At 40.3% G+C, this 25,344-nt stretch overlaps 1 protein-coding gene across 4 annotated transcripts in view; it reads left to right on the forward strand.

Annotated features, from left to right (window-relative positions):
- The first annotated feature begins 1,919 nt into the window (after positions 1-1,919).
- Positions 1,920-25,344, forward strand: part of NPNT (nephronectin) — a 49,877-nt gene continuing 26,452 nt past the window's right edge. The window contains exons 1-4 of one of the 4 annotated variants that reach the window (XM_065634018.1): positions 1,923-2,165; positions 3,536-3,636; positions 12,701-12,751; positions 20,004-20,096. In XM_065634018.1, coding sequence (XP_065490090.1) covers positions 2,095-2,165; positions 3,536-3,636; positions 12,701-12,751; positions 20,004-20,096 — 316 coding nt within the window. In that variant the 5' untranslated portion in view covers positions 1,923-2,094. Of the gene's footprint in view, positions 2,166-3,535; positions 3,637-12,700; positions 12,752-20,003; positions 20,097-25,344 lie in introns of all 4 variants that reach the window. The other 3 variants (XM_065634017.1, XM_065634014.1, XM_065634016.1) reach the window with 3 other exon arrangements.

Below are 25,344 nucleotides of genomic sequence, written 5' to 3' on the forward strand. Positions count from 1 at the left end.
ATTCTTCAGGCAGCAAAAGTTAACCAAGAGCAGACAATCTTAATTGGAGCAGGCACCACATCAGACCAGCACACTAGTATTAAGGTACGAGAGTGCCAAACAGGCTGCTGAGGAAATCTTAAATACTGCGTGCAGTCTGGAGACATTAAATGATCTTACTATCATTTGTGAGTATACATGCTTTAAATGAGTAGCATGTGCTTTAAAGTTGTTGTGTACATAAGTGCCACTATGCAGCATTGCATGAAAGGAATTCATTTTATGACATGTCCCTTTGGACGTCAGAGGGAAAGTGTCAGGTTGCCCTAGACTGTAATTCACAGTGAAGTTCAAATGTTGCTTTTGGCACCTGTCCTGAACGTGGCTGCAGTGTAATTTGTGGAGACTTTTTCTAGTAGTTGGAAAGATGCAGGCAGATGTTGTTATCAGAAATAAATCCGTGTGGTTATCACACGCAGAATTTCTCCCCCTTTGCCCACAAAATCTTGACTGCCACTTCATTCTGCAAGGTCTGTTAGCCCACATCATGCACCCAAGTGAGGAAAAAAAAAATGTCATCAATCAGTCAAGAGCTGGAAATCAGCTCTATATTTCAAGAAGAATCTAATTTGAGCCACATGCTCTCCCGCCTTTCCCAAATGCCACTGTGGTGGTGTCTGCTTGACTGTCAGCTTCTCATGTGAATGAAGGGAACTGAGTTTGGTCCTCTGTGCAGTTTTTCAATCTGAGTCCTCTAAGGGGGCTTGCTTGTTATCAAAGCATCAGTAACGAGTACTTTGCAGAATCATCACTTCGTAGCTTTACAGTTTGTGTCTGAAAAGTGCTGGGTTGAGGCTGTGGACAGAAAGCACAGGGAACGTTTGGGCCTGAAAAGATAACAGAAGCAGAGGAAAGAGTATTGGAGGGGGCTTTCTGCTGCAAACTTGAGCAGGGAGTGGTAAAACGACTCTGGGGAAGGGTATAATTTTCAAAAGCTCGCTGGCACAATTTGCATCTTGTGCACCTTTGTGTAGGGTTGCTCGAATTATCTGTGAAGTGTTCTGAAGATAGAAAAATGCTCTATACAGAACTACCAGCTCAAATCTGAAGGCTGAAATAGTATTTGGCATTCAAACGCTCTCTAAAGGGTTTGGTTTTGTGTTACAGCATAGCCCAGAATATCTTTGTTTTCTGCTTCTAGACTGCAGCCAGACCCTTGTAAGAACAGCTGATGAGCTTTAGCCTCGATTTAGATACAAATCAAAACCAATGCTGTGACCTAGTCCAAGTTGTTGGCCCCATCTGCCTGTAATCAGAGGGATCTCAGATCAGTTCTGACCTTAAATTGGTGACAAGCTGTTATTTCAAGTGTCCCTCAGTAAGTCCTAAGAGCTGCAGATCATAGAAACAACACAAAAACAACTGCTGTATTTTACCATGTTAATGCAGAATACAGATGCAGTTGTCACTCTTGGTAGTTGTGCTAAGATGTCATTACACAGATAATGTTTAAACTCGTTGCTTTTTTCTTCTGGACGAGGGCTGCGAGACCTTATGTCACACACACCAACGTCTGAGAGCTATTAATAGGAGTGTGTGAGCCAGAGGAAAAAAAAACACCACCACAACAAAAAACCAAAACACATATACCTTGTAATTCTTTCAAAAAGCTTGACTGTGGGAGAAGTTTGGTTGGCAAAAAAAGGCCAGATCTTAACACTCTTGGCTTTAGAGGTGCAGAGAGCAAACTTCGTGCAGTTCAAGCTAGAAAAAGCTCATAAAAACAAAGCCCACCCTTCTTGGTGTCTTCAGGCTTCGGTTTTTGTTTCCTACAGCTCGCCCGGCCCCTGTCAGGAGGAGCTGGGGGCTCCCACGCCAGGTGTCCCGGTGCGGCGGGCGCCCCTGCCGGGGACGGGCGGCGCGGCCGCTCCCCGTGCGGCGCCTCCTCCGCCGGGCGGGCGGGCAGACACAGGGGTTCGCCGCCGCAGCTCAGCCGTTGTCGGCGGCAGCCGGACCCTCCCGCCCCGCAGTCCGCCTTGCAGGGCGCGGTGGGGGGCGCCTCCGCCGCTGCTGCCCAGCCCGGGCTCCCTGGGCGGCCAGCCCGCCCCGCCGGCCATGGAGCTCTCCCTGCGGCTGCTCCTGGCGTCCTGCCTCTCCCTGGGGGCGGCCGGGGAGTTTGACAGAAGGTAGGCGCCGGCTCCCGCGGGGCGGTGGTCGGGGGCCGGGCAGGGAAGTTGGTGTTTCCTCGGGCAGGTCGGAGCTACTGCGGGGAGAGCGAAGGGGGCGCGGGCTGTGCCCCGGGAGGGCAGGGGGCTCCGGCGGCTGTAAACGGCCCTCGGGCTCCCAGCTGACACTAGAGCGCCGGGGCGCGAAATGGCGGCGGGGGGCTCGTTACAAGCCCCCGGAGCGCTCGGCGGGACTTGTCTCGGTGCTCCCGCCGCCGCAGCGCAGAAGAAGCGCCCGTGGGCACGGCCGGCGGGCTGCTGCAGGTGGAGACGTGGGGCCGGCGGGACCCGGTGCCAGCCGGTGCCGCTCCCGGGGCTCCGCGGGTCGGACTCTCTGGGCCCCGTCCCCCCCGCCTTTAGCCCGCTCACAGCCAGTGCCGGCCATTGCTCGGCAACCCAAAGACGGGCTAAGGTATAAAAAGTTTATTGCCCTGGCAGGGTTGCGTCCTGCAAGAATTAAAAACAAAGCGCTTTGCGTGCTGTAAGAGTAAAATTAATTTATTGACGCCTCGAGGCACTTGAAACAGAATATGGCGAAGATTGCAGCTCAAGTTTTAACATGAATCGGGGTGAAAATGAACGCTTGGAGAGCGTGTGCGTCGTGCAGAGCCGTGTCAGGTGTAGCGAGCGGCTGTGAGGCACCTCGGAGATCAGGGATGCTGCATGAGTGGGCAGTAACAGTTCTGTGTGCATATAAATCAGCCAGCATGATCCCCCCTCCAAGGAGTTCATTTTAGGATTTGTTCACATGATTTTCAGTTTGTTATTGAAAAATATGTAATGATTTATGCCAATGCTTTGCAATTGCTTGAGGCTGTGGTGTCTTTTCCTTGGACAAGGGAAGAATACGGCTCTCCTTTTGTATTTCTGTTTAACAGTTCAGGAAGCTTTTGTTTTGATTTTTTTTTTCTTTAATGTTTCAGTGAGAAAATTTGGCCATATATTGTGAAATAAACCAAAGCTGAAACTTTACGATGGTGGTTTATTCCGCGTTATAAATTCTGTGATTCAGATTTCTGAAATTATTCAATAATGGCCTGGGAGTGGCAGCAGTGAGCATATAGCAAATCATGTTAGTTGTTTTAAGCTTTACAAAGTTACCCTAATTATCTTTTCTCCTCTTTACCTAGAGTCATTTACATTTTCTGAATTACATACAATACTAATGATCAAAATATTATAGACTCACCTTAGAAAAGTTACTGTTTTAAAAAAAAATGAGATGTATCTCCATGCAGAAGAGGTTTTTGTCTTTTATTTTTCTGAATCTAGAACAATTTTATCTAATTCCAAAATGTTTTACCAGATTTTTTTTTAACTGTCTTGTTCAGGTGGCCCAGACAAATAGTCTCCTCTCCAGGACTGTGTCGGTTTGGAAGTAGAATCGACTGCTGCTGGGGCTGGGCCCGGTTGTCCTGGGGGCAATGCCAACGTGAGTATCATTGCTGCTGGGGCTTCTAGTCACTCGTAGAAAAGGCTTGTACACACCTAGTCACATCTTTCATGTGTTCACATGCATCCTCACAATGCAGGGCTTAGGCTTTTGCACGTGTGAGTCTGAATTCATTATAAGGATGTTGTCAGGTTAAAATTCTGTCTTTTATTAACAGTACTAAAAAGCATTGCAATCAAGCAAGGTAAAATTTAGTTAGGGCAATGAGAATTTGGGAATTTGTGTTTGGTTTTTGCTTCATTTCATGCTGTGGTCTAATAGCTTGACGTAACACTACCCTGTGTCATGTTACAAGCACTGTAAGGCAAGAACATTTGCATCTGAGAAAGAAACACAAATTATTGATGTTTCACTTAGAAAGTTGATGGAAATGTCCCAGTTGGTGTTAAGTTCAAACATTCTTTCAGTAACCTCGAACTAAGGGTACAAATACACCTGACAGCATCCTTTTACTGGGTCACACGTGAAAAGAAACATCTCTGAGATTCTCACATCTATCTAGAATCTTTGATATAATTGCAGAATAACCAAGGAGATAAGTCTTCATCATTAACTGCAGCTTCAAAAGGTATTCTGTGGTGGCAGCTAGCACTGTGTAGAAGTTAAAGTTGTTAGGAGTGTCACAGGGACCTCAGCTTGTTAAAATTACAGCCTTTGATACTGGGAACACTTGCTCATGTGCTTAACAGTGCATACATGAGTGATATCTCCCAAGCTTTTGCAGGAGTGAACCTATAAATATTGGTTCTCTTATTTATTTTTAAAATTTCAATGTGAATGTCTGCAAACTAGATAATTTTCTGCCAAGCCATTTTAAAAATAAAGCAGGTATTAAATACTATAAGTTCCTTAGTCTGCAGGGCTGTGACTGTAGGTGGCAAATATTAGGTAAAAGATAGAAAGAGCATTGGCAGTCCAACTGTAGACTCTCAGCAAAGGTTTTGTTCAAATCTGTAAACAGCAAGACTGGCTTCTTCCTTCCCAAGCGTATTCAAAGCCCGCAATGTTTAATAGGTATATAAGATGACTGGTAAAAAAGCTATGTAAAGTATTTCTGGAACATAACATCCCTGATACTGTTTTTTGATGCAAAGTTCTCAGGTTGATATCTCTCAGGCCATACTGTGAATCATTTTGATTTTTAGGGCTGTAGTCCTTTCCCTGGGATGAGTGTTTATAGAGGAGGAAGGAGAATGTGAAGTAGGTTAACTGAGGCTACTTCAGAGGTGATAGAATCTATGTCCATCTTTCATAGATTTTTTTTATTTGAAAATCATTGAGCATTTAAAGGCTTAACTGGTAAGTATCAAAAACTTACATTGTTTAAAACAAAACCAAATACAAACAAACAAAAAACAAACCTAACAAAAACAAACACCCCCCCCAACCAAACACAAGAACAAAACTAAAAAAGTCCAAAACAGTAGAAGAGGCTCACTGTGACCCTTTTCTTAGACAAGTTGTCTCCTGTGTTGTGACGATAAGTTTCAGCTCATGTTTAGGTGGAAGTCAATTTCAGTTATATTTGCCCTTTAATTTCTCACTGTCACCAAGTCAGATTTGGGGTTGCATTTTTGTGATCTTGGGAGACAGGCATAGCATAAAGTGATACTATCAAAAGATTAATAATTAAAAGTTGAAAACAAGACAAAAGTAATGATACACAGAAGGTATTTTTTTATTTTTTACTCTGAATTTTGTCAATAAGTTCATTTGTAGTGCCAACATTTTCAGATATCATACATACTCTTCTAAAGCTAAAGCCAGCTGAATTCCCACCTCCTTCCACTGCACCTTAGTCCATTATTCTCAGATTTGTTCTACATGCACATTTCCAAGAAGTGCAGAGATGGATTTTCTGTGGTCATCTCCAGTAGCTGGGACCAGACTTTCAAAAGAATACCATTATCACTTAGGTGTCTAAATGCATTTTTTCCCCATTTCTTTCACACTGATAATTTTTGAATGGCTGATTTCAGAAGAGTCACAGATATTTGGGTGAAGACCTCATTAAAAACTTAGCAGCTCCTTCTAGTTTTTAAATCAAACTCTTAGAAAAATAAAGCAAGAAAATCTGCCCCAGTTGTGGGTGGTGAAAATTCCAGTCATATCACAGAGTGGGAGAGTACACTGAATGAAAGTGAATCTTTCTAGTGCTCACAGCCAAATAGAAGATCTGTAGTTAACTCTCTACCTTGGGAATGTGGCATTTGGTATGAAGGATTAACCTGGCACAGAAGGCAGCATTCCTGGCCTCAAAGGAAAACTTGAGTGTTTTACTGTACAAAGGAATATCCCTGAAAAATTTCCAAAAAGCCACGCACACAATTATTTCTCCTGGTTTCTTTATAGAGAAAGGCGAACTTCTTAGTCCTGTCCCTGAAATGAGTGGTATAAATACATGTCTGACTTTCTCTCTTCTGTTTCTAGAAAACAAGTATAGAGTCCAGCTTAAAAAATTAGTAGTGAGACCCAATTTACAAATGAGTTCAAAAAAGAAGCTATAAATGTTCAGGCAATAACACTGAGCTCTTTATTAGTGAGCTTGAACTGCTTTCCTCAAACTAGTTTGAGCCATCCTTGGTATGCTTGCAAGTACTACAGTACCTTTGGACTCTCACCTGCTTACTCATGCACGGTTTACTACGTCGGCACTGATGATCTCTGAATTTATCTTTCTGACAACAGATGTAAGATGAGGGCCATGCTGGAGCCAGAGTGTAGCAAGAATATAGGCTCCAATACCTGGCAGGGTTGTCCCAGTTTGTGGAGAGCTCTGAACCATGATGAGCCAGTTCTGTTTAATATCTGGTGATATCAATGATCTGGATGAGGGGATTGAATGCATGAAACTCATTAAGTTTGCAGATGACACCAAGCTGGGTAGGAGTGTTGATCTGCTGGAGCGTAGGATGGCCATACAGATGGATCTGGACCGGCTGGATCGTTGGGATGGGCCAATTGTATGAGGCTAAGTGACAGGTCACAACAACCCCCTGCAATGCTACAAGCTTGGGAAAGAGTGGCTGGAAAGCTGCCCGGTGGAAAGGCACCTGGGGGTGTTGATTGACAGCTGGCTGAACATGAGCCAGCAGTGTGCCCAGGTGGCCAAGAAGGCCACCAGCATCCTGGCTTGTATCAGGAATAGTGTGGCCAGCAAGACCAGGGAAGTGATTGTCCCCGTGTACTCAGTACTGGGGAGGCTGCATCTCAAATACTGTGTTCAGTTTTGGGCCCCTCACTACAGGAAAGACACTGAGGTACTGGAGAGAGTGCAGGGAAGGGCAACAAAGCTGGTGAGGGGCTGGAGCACAAGTGTGATGAGGAGCGGCTGAGGGAGCTGGGGCTGTTCAGCCTGGAGAACAGGAGCTGAGGGGAGAGCTTGTCGCTGTCTGCAACTGCCTGAAAGGAGGTGGGAGCACGGAGGGGCTTGGGCTCTTCTCCCAGGTGACAAGTGATAGAATGAGAGGAAATGGCCTCAGGTTATGCCAGGGCAGGTTTAGATGGATATTGGGTGAAAAAACTTTTTACTAAAGGGCTGTCAGGCATTGGAACAGGCTGCCCGGGGAAGTGGTTGAGTCACCATCCTGGCAGTATTTAAAAGATGTGTAGACGTGGCACTTAGGGACATGGTTTAGTGGAGGACTTGGCACGTGTTAGGTTTACAGTTGGACTCGGTGATCTTAAAGGTCTTTTCCAACCTAAATGATTCTATGATTCTGTGAGCCGTGGGCAAGTGATAGCTAACAGACCTGGATACATTTTCTGGTGTCCGGCTGAGCTGCTCCACCAAACATGCATGGGCATGCCTTCTGCCCACAGCTGTTGAGAAAAAAAATGTGTTAGTTTAAATCAACTGTGCGATTTAAGGTAATGGTTTCATTATGACAGAGGTTTAAGCCTAAGTCAGCTCCAACAGGGAAGGATTGTGGGACAGCTGACAAGCCCTAACTCATTAAGCTTTGGTAACTCAGTGCTCCTGATCTTCGATCTGTAATCCATCCATAGAGATGCAGATAGAAACTGAACTGTGTTAGCTAAACTTGCTTTTGTGAAGTGTGGAGTAATTCCTTTTATGTCCCTTTGACTGACAAAGGAGTGCACAGAGAGCATAATTGTGCTTACCGCTGCTTAGTAACGCAAGACAGCATAACTCTGCTGTCTTTTTCACTCTTATAAATGTGTAGGAAGAAGTTGAAATCAGACCCCTCCTTTAATTTACACTCTTCCTTTAAAACATCCTCCGTCTCCTGTTAATAACTTACACCAATCAAGACTTGTACTCATAAGGAAGTGCATGTAGGGTCTGATCTATCTGTAAACTTGCTTCCAAAGCTTGCCAGTGTCAGCTCTAACATCTCAGCTGGTAGAAATACTCTCTCTTCAGTGACATGAAAACACCTCCCCAAATGCCCTTTCCAGTTCCAGCAAATGCACTTAGAAGGTGTCTCTCCAGCTGAAATAATCAAGAACTTTGAAACAGGCTGAATTTTTTTTCTTCCTTTCATGTTGTGAACACCGAAGTGAGATCCATGTTAAGGCAACTAGATCCATTTTGTGATTGTTACAAATATAGCCATCTTTTCAAAGGGGCTGAACAGATGTAACTCAAATTCATTGACATTTCCAAGTCTTTTAAATTGAAAATCTATCCATACTTACTTAGTGGTCTAATCTAGATCTGGAAGGGTGGATATATTCCATCACTAATGTCATCTTTCTGAGGTTTTGATCTGGTATGTAGACCAGGTTTATTGGTAGAACCTGGTGTACAGAAGGGCTCATTTTGGAAGCAGCAGCAGTGTTGTTTAAACAATAACTCTTAGTTCATATGAAGTCACCTCATCATCGGCAGAGCTGATCCTTTACACTGATGGACTCACAACACCAGTACTTTAAAGTTAGATGTTAAATATCCCAGTTGAAATTAGTCCAAAAATCCCATTTTGTTGCCCAGCATGCAGGATTTATTTACACCATAATAATTAGTAGTTAGAGGAGTAGCCTAAGTGGGAGTAATCATACAAAAGCCTACTTCTGTGAAAAATGGTATGTTGATAAAGTACCTGATGAAGTGTGTGTAAAAATAGGGCTGGTTTCTTGCATTTTTGTGTTATTATTGTGCACACAGCAAAACTATAACGCAGAGCAAAAGTGTGCGGATAGAAAGAGTTTCTTCTGGATTTCTTCTCAGAGTAGGGGGCTTTTGACTTCTTGTGACATATCATTTTTGGTGAGAGCAGATATCAACAGCACTTTTTTAATTCATAACTCCTTTTGCATTGTAAGGCAACTGTATCTGTGGTACTGAGTGTGTTGTCCTAACCCAGAACCCATTCAATGAGTTTTAAAGCATACAGGGAAAGCCAAGTCAGGGCATGCATCATTGCATGTCTCTTGCACAACCACACTTTTCCATGTGCTAGCAGAAAAAAATCGCATTAGAAAGTTGATTTGACCTTTTTTTTTTTTTTTTTTTAATGTGTTCTTCAGCATTAATTTTCATGGTTTGAAATGCCTGGGGGAAGAGAATTTCCAGCAGTGGTAGGGCTGGAGCTCAGTTCTTTGAGCTGGATGAGAAATGTCAGCTGCAGAATAGAAGACTGTTGTGTCCCTTCCTGTATTGTAGCTACTGTAGTCTAGGAGACCTGCTGAAGCCTGTTGCCTCATCCCCCTAATATGATGTCTGTGACATTATTCTGCAGGGATGGCTGTCTTTCTGAGCATTTCTCAAGGAAAGGGTAATCTGGGCCTCGTTGTCTGAGTGTCTCTGCTAGGTCAGAGGTAGACCAAGCAGCAGGAAAGTCCTTGAAACCACTGCTGACTGACTCTCACTGATAATCCCATGTACAGAAATCAGCTGTGAATATATACTCACATAGTGAGCTCTGGAACCTGGTTAGCATATCAGAAAACTAAAATATGGGTTAAGAGATGCACTCATTTCCCGCAGAGACTTATGTGAGAAGTAGTGTGATGCTTTTTATTCTTCAGTATGGAAGTTGAAGTTCTTCCGTTCAGTTTCCAACAGGCCGTGCTAGGGGTTATCTGAAAAATAGATCTTTGTGGATGTCTTTGCCACTAACCTGTCTTGGTTCCCTGGAAGTCATTCTTAGAACTAATGGTCTGCCTGCCTTGCTTTTAGCTAGCTAGTTCTTTCAAAAGCTGTAAAAATGGTTTCCACGTGCTTGTGTCTTTCATGAACAAAATACACCTGCTTTGTACTTGGCTGCCTGTCCGTTTGTAATTGATTTGTGTGCTGGTTGTATGTAGTCAAGGCACACTAAAGATGTAGGCTGCCTTTTGCTTCAGAATTTCAGCTGCAGTTTAACAGCCACGAGCTATAGAAAGAGGTACTACTTTAACATAATTTAAAAGGTTAAGCAAGATTTTTTTTTTTAAGAAAAGCAGTATAAAACAGCTTCAATTCTCATTCTGCATTACAGTTTGGACAACTCCTTTGCTAGAGGTGATGGCAAAAATGGTTCCTTTTGCTGTGTACGCATATATACAAAACAGAAGGTTGGATCTGCAGCTTCCAGAAATGGATGCAGATCTACTGTCAGATCCCCTGTTGGCATGAGCCTGCATGACTTCTGCAGCCAGCAGGAATACTTTGAGATTTTGTCTGGTGGACAGAAAGTTTGACCAACAGAAAAGATGCTGAACAGGAATAAAATCCCAGTGAACATGGAGTTTACAAGCAGTGATGTTATTTGATTACTTCACTCATTTCCATGTTAAATTCTCCTTAAATGATAACGAAGTCTATAAAGTCTGTCTTGAGAAGGAGTTGTGAAGATGAGTGCACTCTTTCAGAGCGTTCAGCTGTTGTAACTCCATCTGGCTATCTCCTTGTGCTGAGGTTCAAGGGTTCTGCTTAGAGAGCAACACTAGAATAGGTCAGCAAAGTAGTTTCTCACCAACTTACACTAAACCCATGACAATGGGCTTAAAAGCCCAAGGACAGAGCCATCAAGAAGTTATACAGTAAAATCACCCATTAGCAAAAGTATAAGTCAAGCCATCAGTTTACAGCTCTCCTTAGCATTGCATCAATAAAAAAATGTTAATTGAAGGACGTGAGGTTAGCATTTAGATTTAATTAAACCTAGTAGAAAGCGTAGTATTTTGAGAGGTTCTTAAGAGGACCAGCAAGAGAGAGAGGGGCACTTGTACAAGCTGATGTAGCAGCTGCATAACCAAACGCTTTGCTGGGGACTGTGCATGCTGCTGCCTTCTTACAACAGTTGTGAAGAAACTTACACTGTCTGTGCTGCTGCTCCTGTCCTAATGAGCTTAAAGACTGTGTATGTGTACTGTGCAATCTGTTTTCAGAGATGCGAGGTGGCGGGAGCGCGGGGGGAAAGGTGGCTGTACTCTCATTGATGCCCAGAGGGAGATTTTGTATAACCAGTGATAATGTTGATGGGAGTTTACCCATATAAATCATCTCGTACATCAATGGGAGAAGAGGCCATGAGCTGCTTAGGTCTTCTGTTTCTTGCGCATAACAATGCTTTCAGTGGAAATGCCAATTCTGTATAGTCCAGGATGCACAAAAATAAACCATTATTTCGTCAATAATGAGCCATGAAAATACTGGCTCCCGGGGGCTGACCCACTAGTGAAATCTCCTTAAAGTCAATAAGAGTTTTGTAACTGAATTTGTGGTTGCAGGAATACAATCTGTAATAATGCATTGCGTTGGCAGTGTTTAATTAATATTGATATGCATGAAGTCCGCTACTTATAAAATGACTGATATCTTTGTGCATCCCTGGTACTTTTCAAAGAAAAGACATTTTATACAGAATTGCAATACTGCTTTAATACTGCTATGCAAGAAAAAAAATGAGGTTTTGCTATTTTTATTCAGTTTGTTTATTTCATTTTTTTCAGTTTAGAAGCTTTATGCTTTTAAAGCAGTTATGACTTTACTACGTTAAAGATACAGTATCCTTTTCCACTTCTCCACTGCATCCCTCCTGTGCTACATTCATAGAATAGTAGTTTTGCAGTCCATTTTTTTTTCAAGGAAATCCCAACAGTAAGGTGATTTGACCTTTACAACTGTAGTATATTCGTATTTGGAGCTTCTCTCAAAGACCAGTGACAACTTGGGGAGCCTCCCTCCACTGTAACAAATGCTAATGGACTTTCTGGTTAAAACTAATTTAAACCAATGTAAGTTGCAGTCATAGCACACCCATAAGTGTTGGTCACATAGTACTCAAAATACAAAGAGCTGCCATTGCTTAAGTCCCAGTCTTTTATAATAAGGCTATGTAGCCTAACAAGCTATGCTGCTAACATTAATTTTATTGGCAATTAAATTGATTTAAAATAAGCCTGAAACCTTAATCTGTGTTTCCATCTTATTTAACTTTGGTAGCATATCTAGTTTCATACGGTGGTAAGAGCTAAAAAGGTCTCTAAGCATTAGTTTTAATTTAGATGACATTCAAAAGTTAAACATTATAAAAATGACCTGTAAATTTATATGCCAGTATGTTTATTGGTTGCACATGTTCAGATACTTATAAATGGGTGTAATTTAATTACTCTCACATTAGCATCCAGATGTTAAACTTTTATGTTTGCTCTGTGGAGATGCAGCATTAAAAATATACACCTATATTATAATGAAAGGATACTGTCTCTTTAAGAATAGCATTTATGTTCTGTTGATAGAAACATTGAACCTAAACCATGAAACTTGAGAACTTTTACAACTACATACCATATGAAACATGACAAAGTGTAGCTCCTTAGCTAATTGAATAAGAATAGCATTACGTCATTATATTTAATTATTCTTACGTATCAGAATGTGTTTGTTAAAGCTCATAATGAAATACTGATGTAAGGTATTTCCATTTTTAAATGTGTACCAGAATTTTTTTTTATTTCAGAAAGGCTCTGAATGTTCAATGTGTGTAAGTCTCCAGGAATGTAACAAGTTGATAAAAACCCCAGCCAAGTCCATCCTCCTTACAGAAAAAAAAGCTGGAATTTCTTTTTTTGGATATTTGTTTTGCAGCTTTCTACGTCTTAAGGCAGAGAATAGCCAGCCTAAGGTGCCAGCCCAAAGGTTAGCTGAACATATTTCTTGAAATAATTTTGACAAGGTTATGACTTGGAGTTATGCCCTCTAAGTCGTAAGTTTATGTGAAAACTATAATACGTGACAAGAAGATGTAGATGTGCTTTTCTTTTTTTTCCTTTTTTAAACATTTGATTTGGGGAAGATAAGGGGGGAAGGAAGTTAACAGGGCTGTTTTATGCCAGTCACTTACTTGATGAGATACTTATTTTCTAAACCGTTGCACTTTTCCCTTTTCACTCTTTTTCTTTGCCCTCAAGCCCCAGGCAATATTTTTTCCTTCCTGCAAATTGTTTATACTCCCAGCATCATATTTACAAGCTGTCAGACTTAGGCGGCCTAATCTGCTTTCCCAGTATTGAATCATGCGTGGTGGGAGGTTACTTTGGGATGGCTGAAGCACTTATTGCCCCCCATTGCCTGCTTTGCACCTCCACTGCAGGTTGTCATTCCCACAGCAGGGAAACTTTCCAGCATTGTACAACCTGGCACATTAGAGCAAAATAAAATCAACACTAGTTTACAGTGGTACCCAGGGCTGTCCTCTGTTGCTGCTCAGGAATTCATGTGCCTTGTTTGCTTATCCCTGTGGCTGGAGCACCAGTCTTCAGAAAGGGGAGCAAAGCAAGCAGCTGTTCACCTGTCTGTGAAAGTCAGCTTTGCTACTGCGACACGCAAGTTACTCTGCTGAAGCCAGTGGGTGTTAAATTCTATTAAACAAAATAGCAATAGGGCCCAGTTTGTTTTCTGCCACCACACATAGGCACACTCATGCTGGCCTGCTCCTACCTGCTGGAATTCAGTACACACAGAGAAAGATTCAGGTAACAAAGAAGCGTTTGAGATGATAAAGCGCCATCCTTTCACTCATTATCATGAGCCACTTGAACTGCAATCCGAAAAGCTTGACAGAGCATGAAATATTTCTTGCTTTTCTAATTTTGCCTTGTGTTGGATCAAATTTTCACTGATTTTTTAAAAAGAGTCTTTGAGTGCAAAAGCATTAGATTAACTTTCACTGACTTCCTGAAATCCTGTTGATTTCAGTGTTACCCATGCTTAAGTTGTGCATGCTTTTAAGCGCTGTTCTGAATAGCAAGGCATTCATGAACCAGGGTCTGGATTTGTGTACGCAGTTTAGAAACACATTTGGCAGCAGTCATACGCAAGCAAAGAATTCGCTGCAGTGAATAGCCCACACTGGCTGCGGTTTGTCTTGTTAATGTGCTGTTACTGGAATCATATGTGCAAACTGAGTAACCGATTTACCCAGGCAAATGTAGTGGTTGCGCATGAAAAATTAGGAGCCACTTAATGGAGCTTATGTTTTACACAGAAGCTTAAGCATGCATTTTGACGTTTATTACAAGTAAGTGCAAGTAATTTATGACAAAATTTTTAGGCATTAGATACTACCATTTTATCTGATGACATTATCAGTCTCTAGTTAACGGAAGTTGGTCAAGGACATTTATTATCTTTCAAAAAATAGGATAAAGGAACGTTTTGCATATGAAATTATCTGAAAATTAATATCCCGTTGCCCTAGTCAGGCTTATTAAGCTCTGCAGAGATATATGTTGTGACTGCTAACATACTTTATTTGGGAAGCAAAGTTATTTCTTCAGAAGTAGTTCTGTAATGTGAGTTATGAGTATGACATGTTTTTACAACCTACTGGTAACTGTGGTAGGTTAAGCTTTATGCGTTCTCCTGCATTTGTATGTAGCTGAACAAACCAGAAATGTGTAACTCTGAAAGAGCTGCAGTGATTTATTTTACAAATTAGCTCATACCTTTGGATCCTAGATCAAAATTACTCTGAATAAGGCAGGTTTATTTTCCAGAGTGTGTGTTTATGCAATTGCATAATTTGCAAAGAATTGCAAAAAAGTAAATAGAAATAGACAGATGTGAGCTGAAGTACACATCTTGATGTTGTGGTCTGTTAACACCGCAGGAAAAAGGGAGCCAGTTCCAGGTGAAGAACAAAGCATAGAGGAAAGCTTGTTTCACCAACATGCAAGTCTTCTTATAAAGTTGGCACTTGGGAACATACGTAGCGATCTTAAGATTGGGAGTCTGCTCTGCATGCAGCAGTGTAAGATGATCCAGTAAAGGTTTGTGAGACTGACTAGTATGTAATCATCTCTGGGCTGAAGCACAAATTAATTTCTGTGTTTGGACAAACAGAATTTTAAGGAGCTGTGATTTAGAGTCAGAATAAATAAGGGGCTATTGTGTAACTTGGGAAGAGAGGGCAGAAGCAAGGCCACTTAAGCAGATGACCAGCATCGTTTGTTTCAGATGCTGGTATTCTTATGCATGTTTTTAGACTTTGGAGAAGTGAAAATAGAAGTTCAAGGACAGGTTGGACATCAGCAGTCTGGCATTTTGAGGCAGATTTGAATGGAGGGATGCAGAAAGAACAATCAAAGGGCAGCTTCTGTCAATGAAACAGCCTTGTGGGCATTACCCAAGGAAAAAGATGCAAGGGATAAGAAGAAACTAGTAAGGAACAGAAATGAAGTGGAAAACCAGATAAAAATAATTTAAGAATTATACACAAAATTATATCCAAGGCTGTTTTGATGAAAGATGCCAACTGGGAGTGTTGGAAAACCAAATAAGAGTTAAATCGATAGAGGTACTCGACTAGGAAAGCTCAGGGATTTCCATTGTTGGCCACAAATGAAGAGGAGGAGTTAGGCAGGTAGGAACCAGGCAGTGCAACCATCTGGTTGGGACTCCACAAAACAGTGCTTGGTAATCAAGTAATAAGTCATTAACATTAAAATTCTAGATGAGAAGGAATAGAGGGGACAGCATGTGGTGGTCACCCATGTCCTCAAAAGGTGGGCAGCTTGGTGCAGGGGAACTGACAAATCCAGAGAGGGACTTGCAAAGGGAACTGCATGCAGGGAGAAAATACAGATGAAATTTAAAAACCCTGATGTTATAGACCCATAATATATTGATTGAATGTGTTTTTCATTTATTGTATTTATGCAGCAATTAAAAAATAACAGTTCAGAGGGGTTGAGTCATGCTAATACACCACTAGCAGCCAGTAGTGACTGAGAAGATGGGTGGCTTCTGGCTTTCACACGAGCATAACACGTGCTAACAGTATGTGCATTTCACTAGGAATTCCTACTCCTTTTGTCTCACACCTTAAAAGAAAGAAAAACCCAACCCTAAACTCAAACCACTCGCTCATGTTTCAGTTCCTTTTATTATTTTTACAGGAAATAGAATTTGTCCTGAAATTTAGGTAAGATTTAAATGTGGTATTTATCATCTTGTTTTTGAGGGAAAGGTAATTCTTGCCAGCCTTTAAAATAGATACTTTGTTAGATTTATGGCCAAATAAAAAGCTTTAGAATACCTTCCTTGACTCTGAAGTTGGTGGGAACCAAGACAGACCAAGTCTTCATATCTGCCCTGCCCCCCAAAAAATAAAATTATCAAACTAAAATGAATAATCATGAGACCAGAGTTTGTTTTTAATGCCTCTTGAATGAACTGGGCAACAAAGTGAAATGGAAAGTTTAGTTGCGGTTTATTCTATGGCCCAGATAAGTAAGCAGCAGTTGGCTAATTATGAAGATAGCTGTGCTTAGGATTTCTTTCTGTCTCAGTCCACGTTACTACCCAACTGGAGTGCCAGTTTAATGCTTCCAGAGAGAAATCCTTGGACAAATACTAGGTCTTTGTTGAGATTGATTCAACAACAAGTTAGCAATTTTGTTTTTAGTGGCAAGCTTGTCTGTACCAGTTTATCTTTAACTCCTGTTTAAAGCAATTACTATTACAAAGAGTAGGAAGTTTTTGTTTCTTTTGGCAACCTTTTCAGACTCTATGAATGGCTTGGTGAGAGTGGCTTCATTCCTGAGAGGAGGTGCTGTGGAATGGATCTGTGGTGGCGACTGAGCTACAGGTGTTGTAAAGCTTGCTCTAAAGCACTTTTCTCTTGTGTATAGAGATCCCTCAGTTGTAACATTGTATGGAATTTCAGCAGCTGTATATAAATAAGATGCATAATATTTAAGTAGCCAAAGTGCACAGAATGTACTCTAATAAACAGGATTTCTTAAAGTACAGTATTTGGCAGCAGACACAGGTTTTCAAATACCTGTTTAATGTGCAAATAAGGCATTGTATGATGCTTTGACCTTATGGATAGTGGTTTGCTAACTTTCCTTATGGTAGCAGAGATTCTTGAGCTGTAGGCTGCTGAGAGGCTGAGATCTCCTTTAACTAAGACATTTAAAAACAGAAAAGAGACATATCTGTCATGTGACTTAAGTGCATTTCATAATTGTATCTTAAAACTAGGATGTAAACTAGATTAGGAGTTACCTGTATGTCACACAAGACATTAAAAACTGCGTAATATGAAGCTAAGTTTGAGATGTATTGGACTAGGTGATCTCTTGAAGATCCCACAGATCCAATTGCTTGATTTAATAACATGGCCTATGTTACATGTTTCATATCTGTAGACGGTTGTATGATATTTGTTTTAAACAAATGCTAATATATACTTTATTTTCTATAATAGTACGATATCTGACCTACTTGGTTAACTGAGACAATTAAGCAAAACATCTGTTTCCTAATACAAATGTATTTGACATTCTGAATTAGAGGAACATTTTCATTTCTAAATGAAATGAAAATCTCATTTATTTCATTACTGAATTTTATGAGGCTTTTCATCTTCAAGTATGAGGTCTTTTTTTTTCTGTCTGAGCTGCTGCTAATTCACAGTCAGTGCAATTGAAGGAGGGACCAAGACTTCAAAAAAGTCAGCTAAACTAAAGTTGCCGCAGGTTCAACTACTGGACTTTAACACTTCACGCAAAGCTGATCCCATGATGCTTTGTGTTTTTTAAAGAGTAATTATTACCTAACACTGTCCCACTCCACAATATGGATTTTCTTTAAAGTGCCGTTGAAATTTCATGGCATCTTTTGTAAACATATTTATAGTCATTCTGGTTTCTGTACTGTAGTTTAGATCACATCTTTTTCCCCCGTGTCTTCAAAGTCATGAGGTTGGTCTTCATAGTTTTCATTTTGCTGCCATCACCTCTAATTAGTCTTGGGTCTATGACGTCAGGAAGATGTAAGTCTTAGTGTCTAAATAAGCTCTTACAAAAAGATCTTTTTTTCTATTTATTACTACAGTAATTGTGTTCAAGTACAATGTTCGAGAAGTTTTTAGTGATGTATCAGTTGCTTTTCCATCAAATCTGTCCATTACCCAAGGGCATACTTTTTGAAACATACATTTTAGTAGTCTAAGTAGCCCCTTTCCTTAATGCTTTAACTAAGAGATGTTTCTGAATCTGAATCCCATTTCTTTGTTGCTGGACAGTGTTTATTGGGAAAAAAAAAGAAGCTTTAACTAGAAACATCCCTCTCTGTTGCCTTTTTAAGATATTCCTTAAGACAATTGTCAGAAAGAGGCTGCACCATTGTGTTAGGATGATCTATCGAGAGCAGTGCTGTAGATTTAAAACAAGGCTTTACGCTCTCAGAGGAAATCACTGACCACGTATATATGTATGCAATGTTCAAACAAAAATGCCCTGACAATGAAGGGCAAATGCAGTCCTAAAACCACAGCAAACTCATTCTACACTAACAGTTCCTTCTGTAGATGCATTTGTGGGAACTGGCGATTCTTGATGCTTTCAATCTTATGGAAAAGATTTTAGAACATCAGAGATGTATTTGCATAGTTCTTCCACAACCAAAACTAATTTATTGTTTCTGGTTTAATTTTGTTTAATTCAACCCTGTGAACAGCTTGGCTGGAATGCAAGCTACATTTTTGAGTGCCTTCTGACAGATTTCTGTTAAATTACATGCTTAATGCATCCAGTTTTATGATACAGCCTGTTGTCAGATTAATTAATATTGCAGCTGGATCTAGTTAGTTAGTTAGCAAATTCCAAATGATACTGTTTAAAAAATGAACTTAAAGCCAGGGTAAATAGTAAATCCTGATTACAGAGTATTCAAGTTCTGCCAGTCTTGCTTAAACAGTAGAGTTTTGTGTCTGCGGTTTCTCATACAATGATAAACAACATTTTAGAGCATAGTAAATAGTTTAATTTTCCAGTAGGTTGAAACAGTATGTTTACTAATAGAAAGACATTTCTAATAAAAAAGACTTGGAAAAGTTGTTTAAAATTTTCAGCTTTAAAGTGGTTTCCAGAGTTATGCAGGATTCATTGTGCTCAGAAAATATTCTTGTTAGCTAATCCTACATCAGTAGAAATACATTTGTGCATGAATTCTTATATTTCTTCAAAAGCAATACTTGATTTATTATTGGAGTTTTAAGTTAGTTTTATGAATTTTATTTGTGTTCCATTCAGAGAAGTACCAAAAAACAGCTTCCTATCTATTACTTGAGTTCTGTGTTTATGCTTCATTTGGAGAATTAGAAATTACCTGGCAAATTTGACTCTGGAAGCAGAATAGACCATCAAGTTCACGTTCTGAGATTGGCTCTGTACAGCAGACTGAGTAATAAATGCTTGGAATGCCCTGAGCAGAAGTGGCTTGGATGTGTGCAGTGATAAAGCAGCATGTAACAGTCAGTGTTGCTTTTACTTTTACCCTGGCCTTTTTTCCTCCAAAAGAAAAAAAAAAGGTAATTCCCATGCCAGAATCCAATTGCCCAAAGGGGAGAGATTCAGGCAAAACATTGCTTAATAAGCAGGTAAAGAGTGTTGCTTTATAGAGGAAAACTATGAATGCATGGATTTGTGCTGCTGCCTGTCAGTGACTGAACGATGGCTGTATTTGTATGTTGCCTGTGACATTGATGTACGCATTTTCCATATAGCCGGGGTGTATTTCAGTTTTACCCAATTTAATGGCATGAATCGTAGTACATACATGCACAGAGACAGCAAGTGAAGGTACAGTGCCAGCTTGCTGATTAGGTGTTAAAAGGGTTTGATATCCCAGAAACAGCACAACACAGTGTTGTACAAAAATAGAGTAGTAACGAGTATCTCATTCTTCCCACATGAATTGGGGTGGTGTTTACTTTTGAAAGTGCACTTGATGTTTGAACAGTGGTATTTGAAGCCTGTGATGATGCTGGAGGGAGGAACATAAACGGTACTGTTTGTTAGGTCGTTGCCATTTGTTTCAAAGTAAAGCACTGTTAGCTGTGGCTGGAGTGGAAGAATGATGAGTATTCCTCTGTTTGCAGCTATATGCCAGCCAGGATGCAAACACGGCGAATGTGTTGGGCCAAACAAGTGCAAGTGTCACCCGGGATACACTGGAAAAACCTGCAACCAAGGTAAGACAGTGAAGTCCAAGAAAGAGAATTTCTTCTTGAAATCACAAAACATGTGATGGTATAAAGATCATAAATAGAATTGTAATACGTGATTTATTAGATTTTGATGCCCAAGACACATTCACATACAAAGGTATCTCAATAAGACTCTTTTCCAATTGTCTCAGCCTACAGAAAAAGCTAGTAAATTCTCTGAGTGCTGAGGAAGTATGATAGAAAATTTAGAACTTTGTCGTTCAAAGATGTACCCTAACGTTTGCTAACCTTCTTTTGACATGTTGATTTTAGAGTGAATTATTTTCTTTAAAAATAGATATATAATTATATTCAGATTTACTAATCCTTCCCGAACTGATGCAGAAATGAATATTGTATTTTTCAGTTTAAGTCTCATTTATTCTGTCATCTCTCAAATTACCGTCTCCTTTTCCCTTTACTCTGGCCTGACATTTTAAAAGATGAGTTGTTATGATTTTATTGTTCTACACCTGCTTTGGTCAGTCTGGAACTTTTCCAGAAAACATTGCAGTGAACTAACAGTTATGTGTATATGTAATAGTTTTTCTGTGTACTAATTGCTTTAACAATATAGAAAGAATGCTGTGCAAATTGCTGGAGGCTGCAGTCTTTAACTAAACTATTCACTTTCCACTAAATGCTAAGGAAGGAAAAAATTGTGGTGATCGATGATTAAAGGAAACCTTGTAGGTGGTATTGCTCAAATATTCTTGCATGGTATTGGTGGCAAAGTTACCACAGCAGATGTGCATGAGATTTCTGAGCTGGCTGCTGACTGTGGTGTCCCAAATGTGTCCCAGCTCAGGTCACTACAGCTTGTATCTGTTCTATTATATGGTGAGACCCTGGAGCTGTTCCTGGGGTCAGGGTGTGTGTTCTTGCCAGGTGCTGATTCCACGTTAGGATGAGACCTGAATGTGCATAGTGGATGCAGAGTCTGCTGGGAGGAAGGTCAAATCACACGGGATAAGTGTGGTCTGTGTTGTTATACCTTAATATAGCACGTGTCCTGTTCAGTCCATGGGCCATCTTTCTCATTTCTTTCCTAGAATAATAATTATTAATAACAGAAAGTAATAGTGTTGACAGAAGAAATGTTGAAAGAAAATACCCTGTACCAGTTCTCTAATTTATAGTGCTAATGACAGAACTAATACTTCTTTCAAAATATGTTCATCAGAAAATTGATACCTGCCCTTCAATAAGATGTGTGTTCACAGACAATATGAATAGTTGCAAACTTGTGATTTTTGCTAGCAATCTAAAGCATATGCAGGTTGTCTTCTTTTGGCTGGGAAATGCTTTCTTTATGCAAAGCACGTCACACCACTTTTCTGAAACTTACTGTCCTCTTAACCTGTTTATTCCAGGAACATGATGCAAAGTTTGCTATTTTCTCTTTTGGTAACGCAGCTCTTGTCAGCACTTTATATATATATATATATAAAAATTTTTTTTAATGATGAAGTAATGCATATTACAAAGATCTGGTCATTTCCTTATATTATTATGCCTTCTTCCCATCCTGTGAAGATGAGCAGCTCTATACAAGTCCACCTGCTCAGAGCAGTGAAGCGCTTCTGTTCCACCCCCTGGATCATCATCATGCAAGAAATATAGCATCAAGGGGTGAGACGGTCCAGTATTTCAGGTGGCGTGCTCCTTCTACCTGCACAGCATGAAACAGTAATACAATTTCTTGCAAAGGGGTTGGAGGCTAATAACAAATGGCTGCAACACAAAAGCTGAACCTGCCAGTGCCGTTGGCATGCAGAGCAAAAATCTGATTGTCTTTCCTTGATGCTGCCTGTCTGGATTCTGAAAAGGCTTGACTGTCCACTGTACTCATGGTCATAACTTGCTTTTGTTTCTTTCCTCTGCTCTTCTTTCAGGGCATGCAGTTTTTATTTGTTTCTGAGTTCCTTTGTAAAGTGAGGATGATGGAAATCGTTTATCAGGTTAAATAAAGACAAAACTGTGATTTACGTAAAGTTGGAAGTTAAAGAAAATGAGAGTTTTTAACTTTTGCATTTGGCAGCTGTTGATTAATCAGACTAAGTGATGTGAACAAAGTGGTGCATACAGGTGATACATCAGGGTGATACAAACCTCTCATAATGAAGTTTGACATGGTAGTGTGATGATAGTTGCTGGAAATGAGAGCTGATCTACTGTTCATAGTATGGTGACAGCAGTTTCATTTTTGTCTTGGTTTCTAGTCCCTGTCTTTCTGTTTTCAAAGTCTGAGTAAATTTGGTATTGAATATTTGACCTCTGTGTTGCCTGATCCACATTAGCTAATAGGCAGAAAAAGGCTGAAAAGGTTTGAGTGCTGGAGTCTTCTACAGAAGCTAATTAAATAAAATAACAGAGTGTACTACATCTTCCTAGGAGCGCCCCATTGTTAAGTGTGTACTAAAGTTGGTCATTATTCAAAATCATGTGTGATGCCGTGCAGTAGTCAAAGAAGTCACATCCAGATTTGCCAGTATAACACTGTAATTCTTTCATTCCGTTCACATTTCTATTTCATTTCTTTAAAAACACGATACTTGTGCTCAGCAGCTGGCGCTTACATTATGGACCTGCTTTCCATAGTGCCCAAAACTGTCAGTCTGTTTTTAGGTACAGTACTGTCTTATGTTAGTTTGAAATTAAGAGTACTGCTTTTGTGCTGACCGTACATTTGTAGGCAACATGGGCTGAACAATGACATTCTCCAGTGCAGGACAGTGAGTGGACATTCCCACAAAAAATTAAAAGGATCTGTTAAACTTTTCAATCTGTTGGGCTACATATTTTAAATTCCAGTATGAGATTATAAGTGACTAAAAGAAATTATGATATTTTATTAAAAAGGAAAAGGATGTGAAAGTGTTATTTTTATTACCCTTTGAGTTTATACATTTTAGCTCTCATTTATTTTTAGAGGAAACTTATGCTATTTTCTTATTTCCTCTTTTGATGCATAGACATTTATACTGAGACGTCTTTATAGATATTGCTTGAAGTACACAATCAATGATAAGTAACCTATTCTTTTTAAAACCAGCATTTATTCAAGAGGTATGTTGCTGTAGCTGACTTTTTGACTGCTAACGTTAGCCCCAGGTTGTTCTTGAAAAAATAGACGTCACTTAAGGAAGAAGAAACACAGAAGCAGATAGCAGGAATGAATAGGAATAGGAATATGAATAGCAGGAATGTTTCTGTGCTCCCCCTAGTCTGCGTGCAGTCCATCCAGTCTCTTCACGCTGTTACCCGTTGTTGCGCAGCAGAGCAGGAGCGCTGTCAGCAGATCCAATGCAGGCTTTATGAGGAACCCGTGAGACCTGCCAGTAACCACACAATGTGCCTCCCAGGAAACCGAGTGGTGTTTGTCGTGCAGTTTCCAAGTGTGTATCTGTCTGCATGGGGGAAAAGCAGACAAAGAGAAGTTGCGTTTTGGGGAAAAAAAAGATGGGCTGAGCGTACGCTCTAACACACTTAACCTATTTACAGGCTGGCTTCCCTCCTAAGCAGCCACAGCACTGCCAGGACTTGTTTTCCTAAACAGTAGCATTTGTTCTGACTCCGTAAGGTTAAAAACATCTTTCTCTTAATAGCTAATTTCCAAGGCAAAAGTGAAAACCCACGACCTGTGAGGTTTAGGTTTAAATGGAGTTGTGCTAATAGCCTGTTTCCGCTGACCTTAGCTTTCTGTTATGTTAGCGAAGGTTAAAAATGATGGTTTTTTTCAAGGCACAGACATTTTACTTTCAGTATCTTTTATAAGATGTGAATCAAGGGAGCCAAAAGATGATATGACAGCATTTGTTCACAGGCAGGCAGAAACAGAATGAAGCAAAGACAATAGAAATAATTTAGTCAAAATTCCGCAAACCGCGTGTGATGTGATATTCTAATACAGTTGTTGCACCTACTTTTTAATATCAGGTTATTCTCAGAGTATGTTACTATTAAGTGTCTATTTGTCAGTACCAGAGCTTTCATTTCTGTACTAAGAATATTTCATACCAAATGGTGGTGTAGTATTTGAAGTCCTATAGAAAGATCTAATTATTTAAGGCTCATAATGTAATCCATACTTTATGCAGGATGGTAAACTGAGAACAGTCATAAACTCTTATTGTTTTCAGCTTTAGATCTGTGGTTGTAGCTCTGGAAATAAGTGTGAGACAGTTCTTAAGGGTAAAGTCTTCAAGAGTATCTCAACTTAGGGGCTGAAGTGCAGTGGGATGTAAGCAATAGGAGTTAACACAGGCACTGTTCAAATCCTGCCTTGTCAGCTCAATTTCAGCATTACCTTTCCTCATTCTCTCCTTCCTCTAGTTAAGTATTTTATACTTAGTTCTGTTATGCATTTGTTTTGTAGAGTGATGCTTTTCGTACAAAAGAGGAAGAATACAGATATTTTAGACTTACAAGCCTTTTCTTTCTCTTACTTCAAAATGATCGTTGTCTGTAAATCTCAGAATAGTCAATAGTGTGGGCTCTGTGGGGATACTTTTATACATTGAAGTCAACTCTAACAGAGTTTTTGAACTCAGCAATGACTTCTTTAACACGTATTGCATGTGTAATAAGTATGTTAATGCAGCTATAATGTCTGTTAGGACCTACCTAATTGTAAGCTTTACAGAAAAAAGAAAAAAGCAGCTTTTTGTGTTGCCCAAAGAAATTCGTCTCCCAAAATGCGAGCTTTCACCTGTTTATTATTGAGCATTTTTATGTAAGGTTTTTTTTTTACACAAAGATTTTCACAATGAAAACTTTCCCTTCCCCTCCAGCATAACCGTCTGCTGCTTTTCCATTTGACCTATGCACGTACTCTATCAATGGTCACATCTCTTAGCTGAAGATCACGCTTTCATCGTAGAAAACGTACACCTCTTTGACAGCTGTTGTTCTGAAACCCAGCAGGTACACTCTTGGAGAAACACGTTCTCCTGGAGACTCCAAAAATGTTTTCACACTCCTGAAGAGTGAGAGCTGAGGTGCTCTTTCTGCAGCAGAAGCTCTGCAGAAAGCCTGTGTAGACAGTCGTCAGTCCTTGATTATCAGGTCCAGATCCAGCCCTTATTTTGGCAACCTTTCCTCACTGAAGCCCTGCTTAGGCTCACCTGGTCTTCCTTGCCACTCTAGGAGTAAACATTCACCATCAGGCTCCCTAGAAACATCTTGTTCAGTCTTCTGTAGGAAGAAAGGGAAAATTATGTCCCTTGCTGCC

Source organism: Caloenas nicobarica, chromosome 4 (genome assembly GCF_036013445.1).
Source record: "Caloenas nicobarica isolate bCalNic1 chromosome 4, bCalNic1.hap1, whole genome shotgun sequence".
Lineage (NCBI taxonomy): Eukaryota > Metazoa > Chordata > Aves > Columbiformes > Columbidae > Caloenas > Caloenas nicobarica.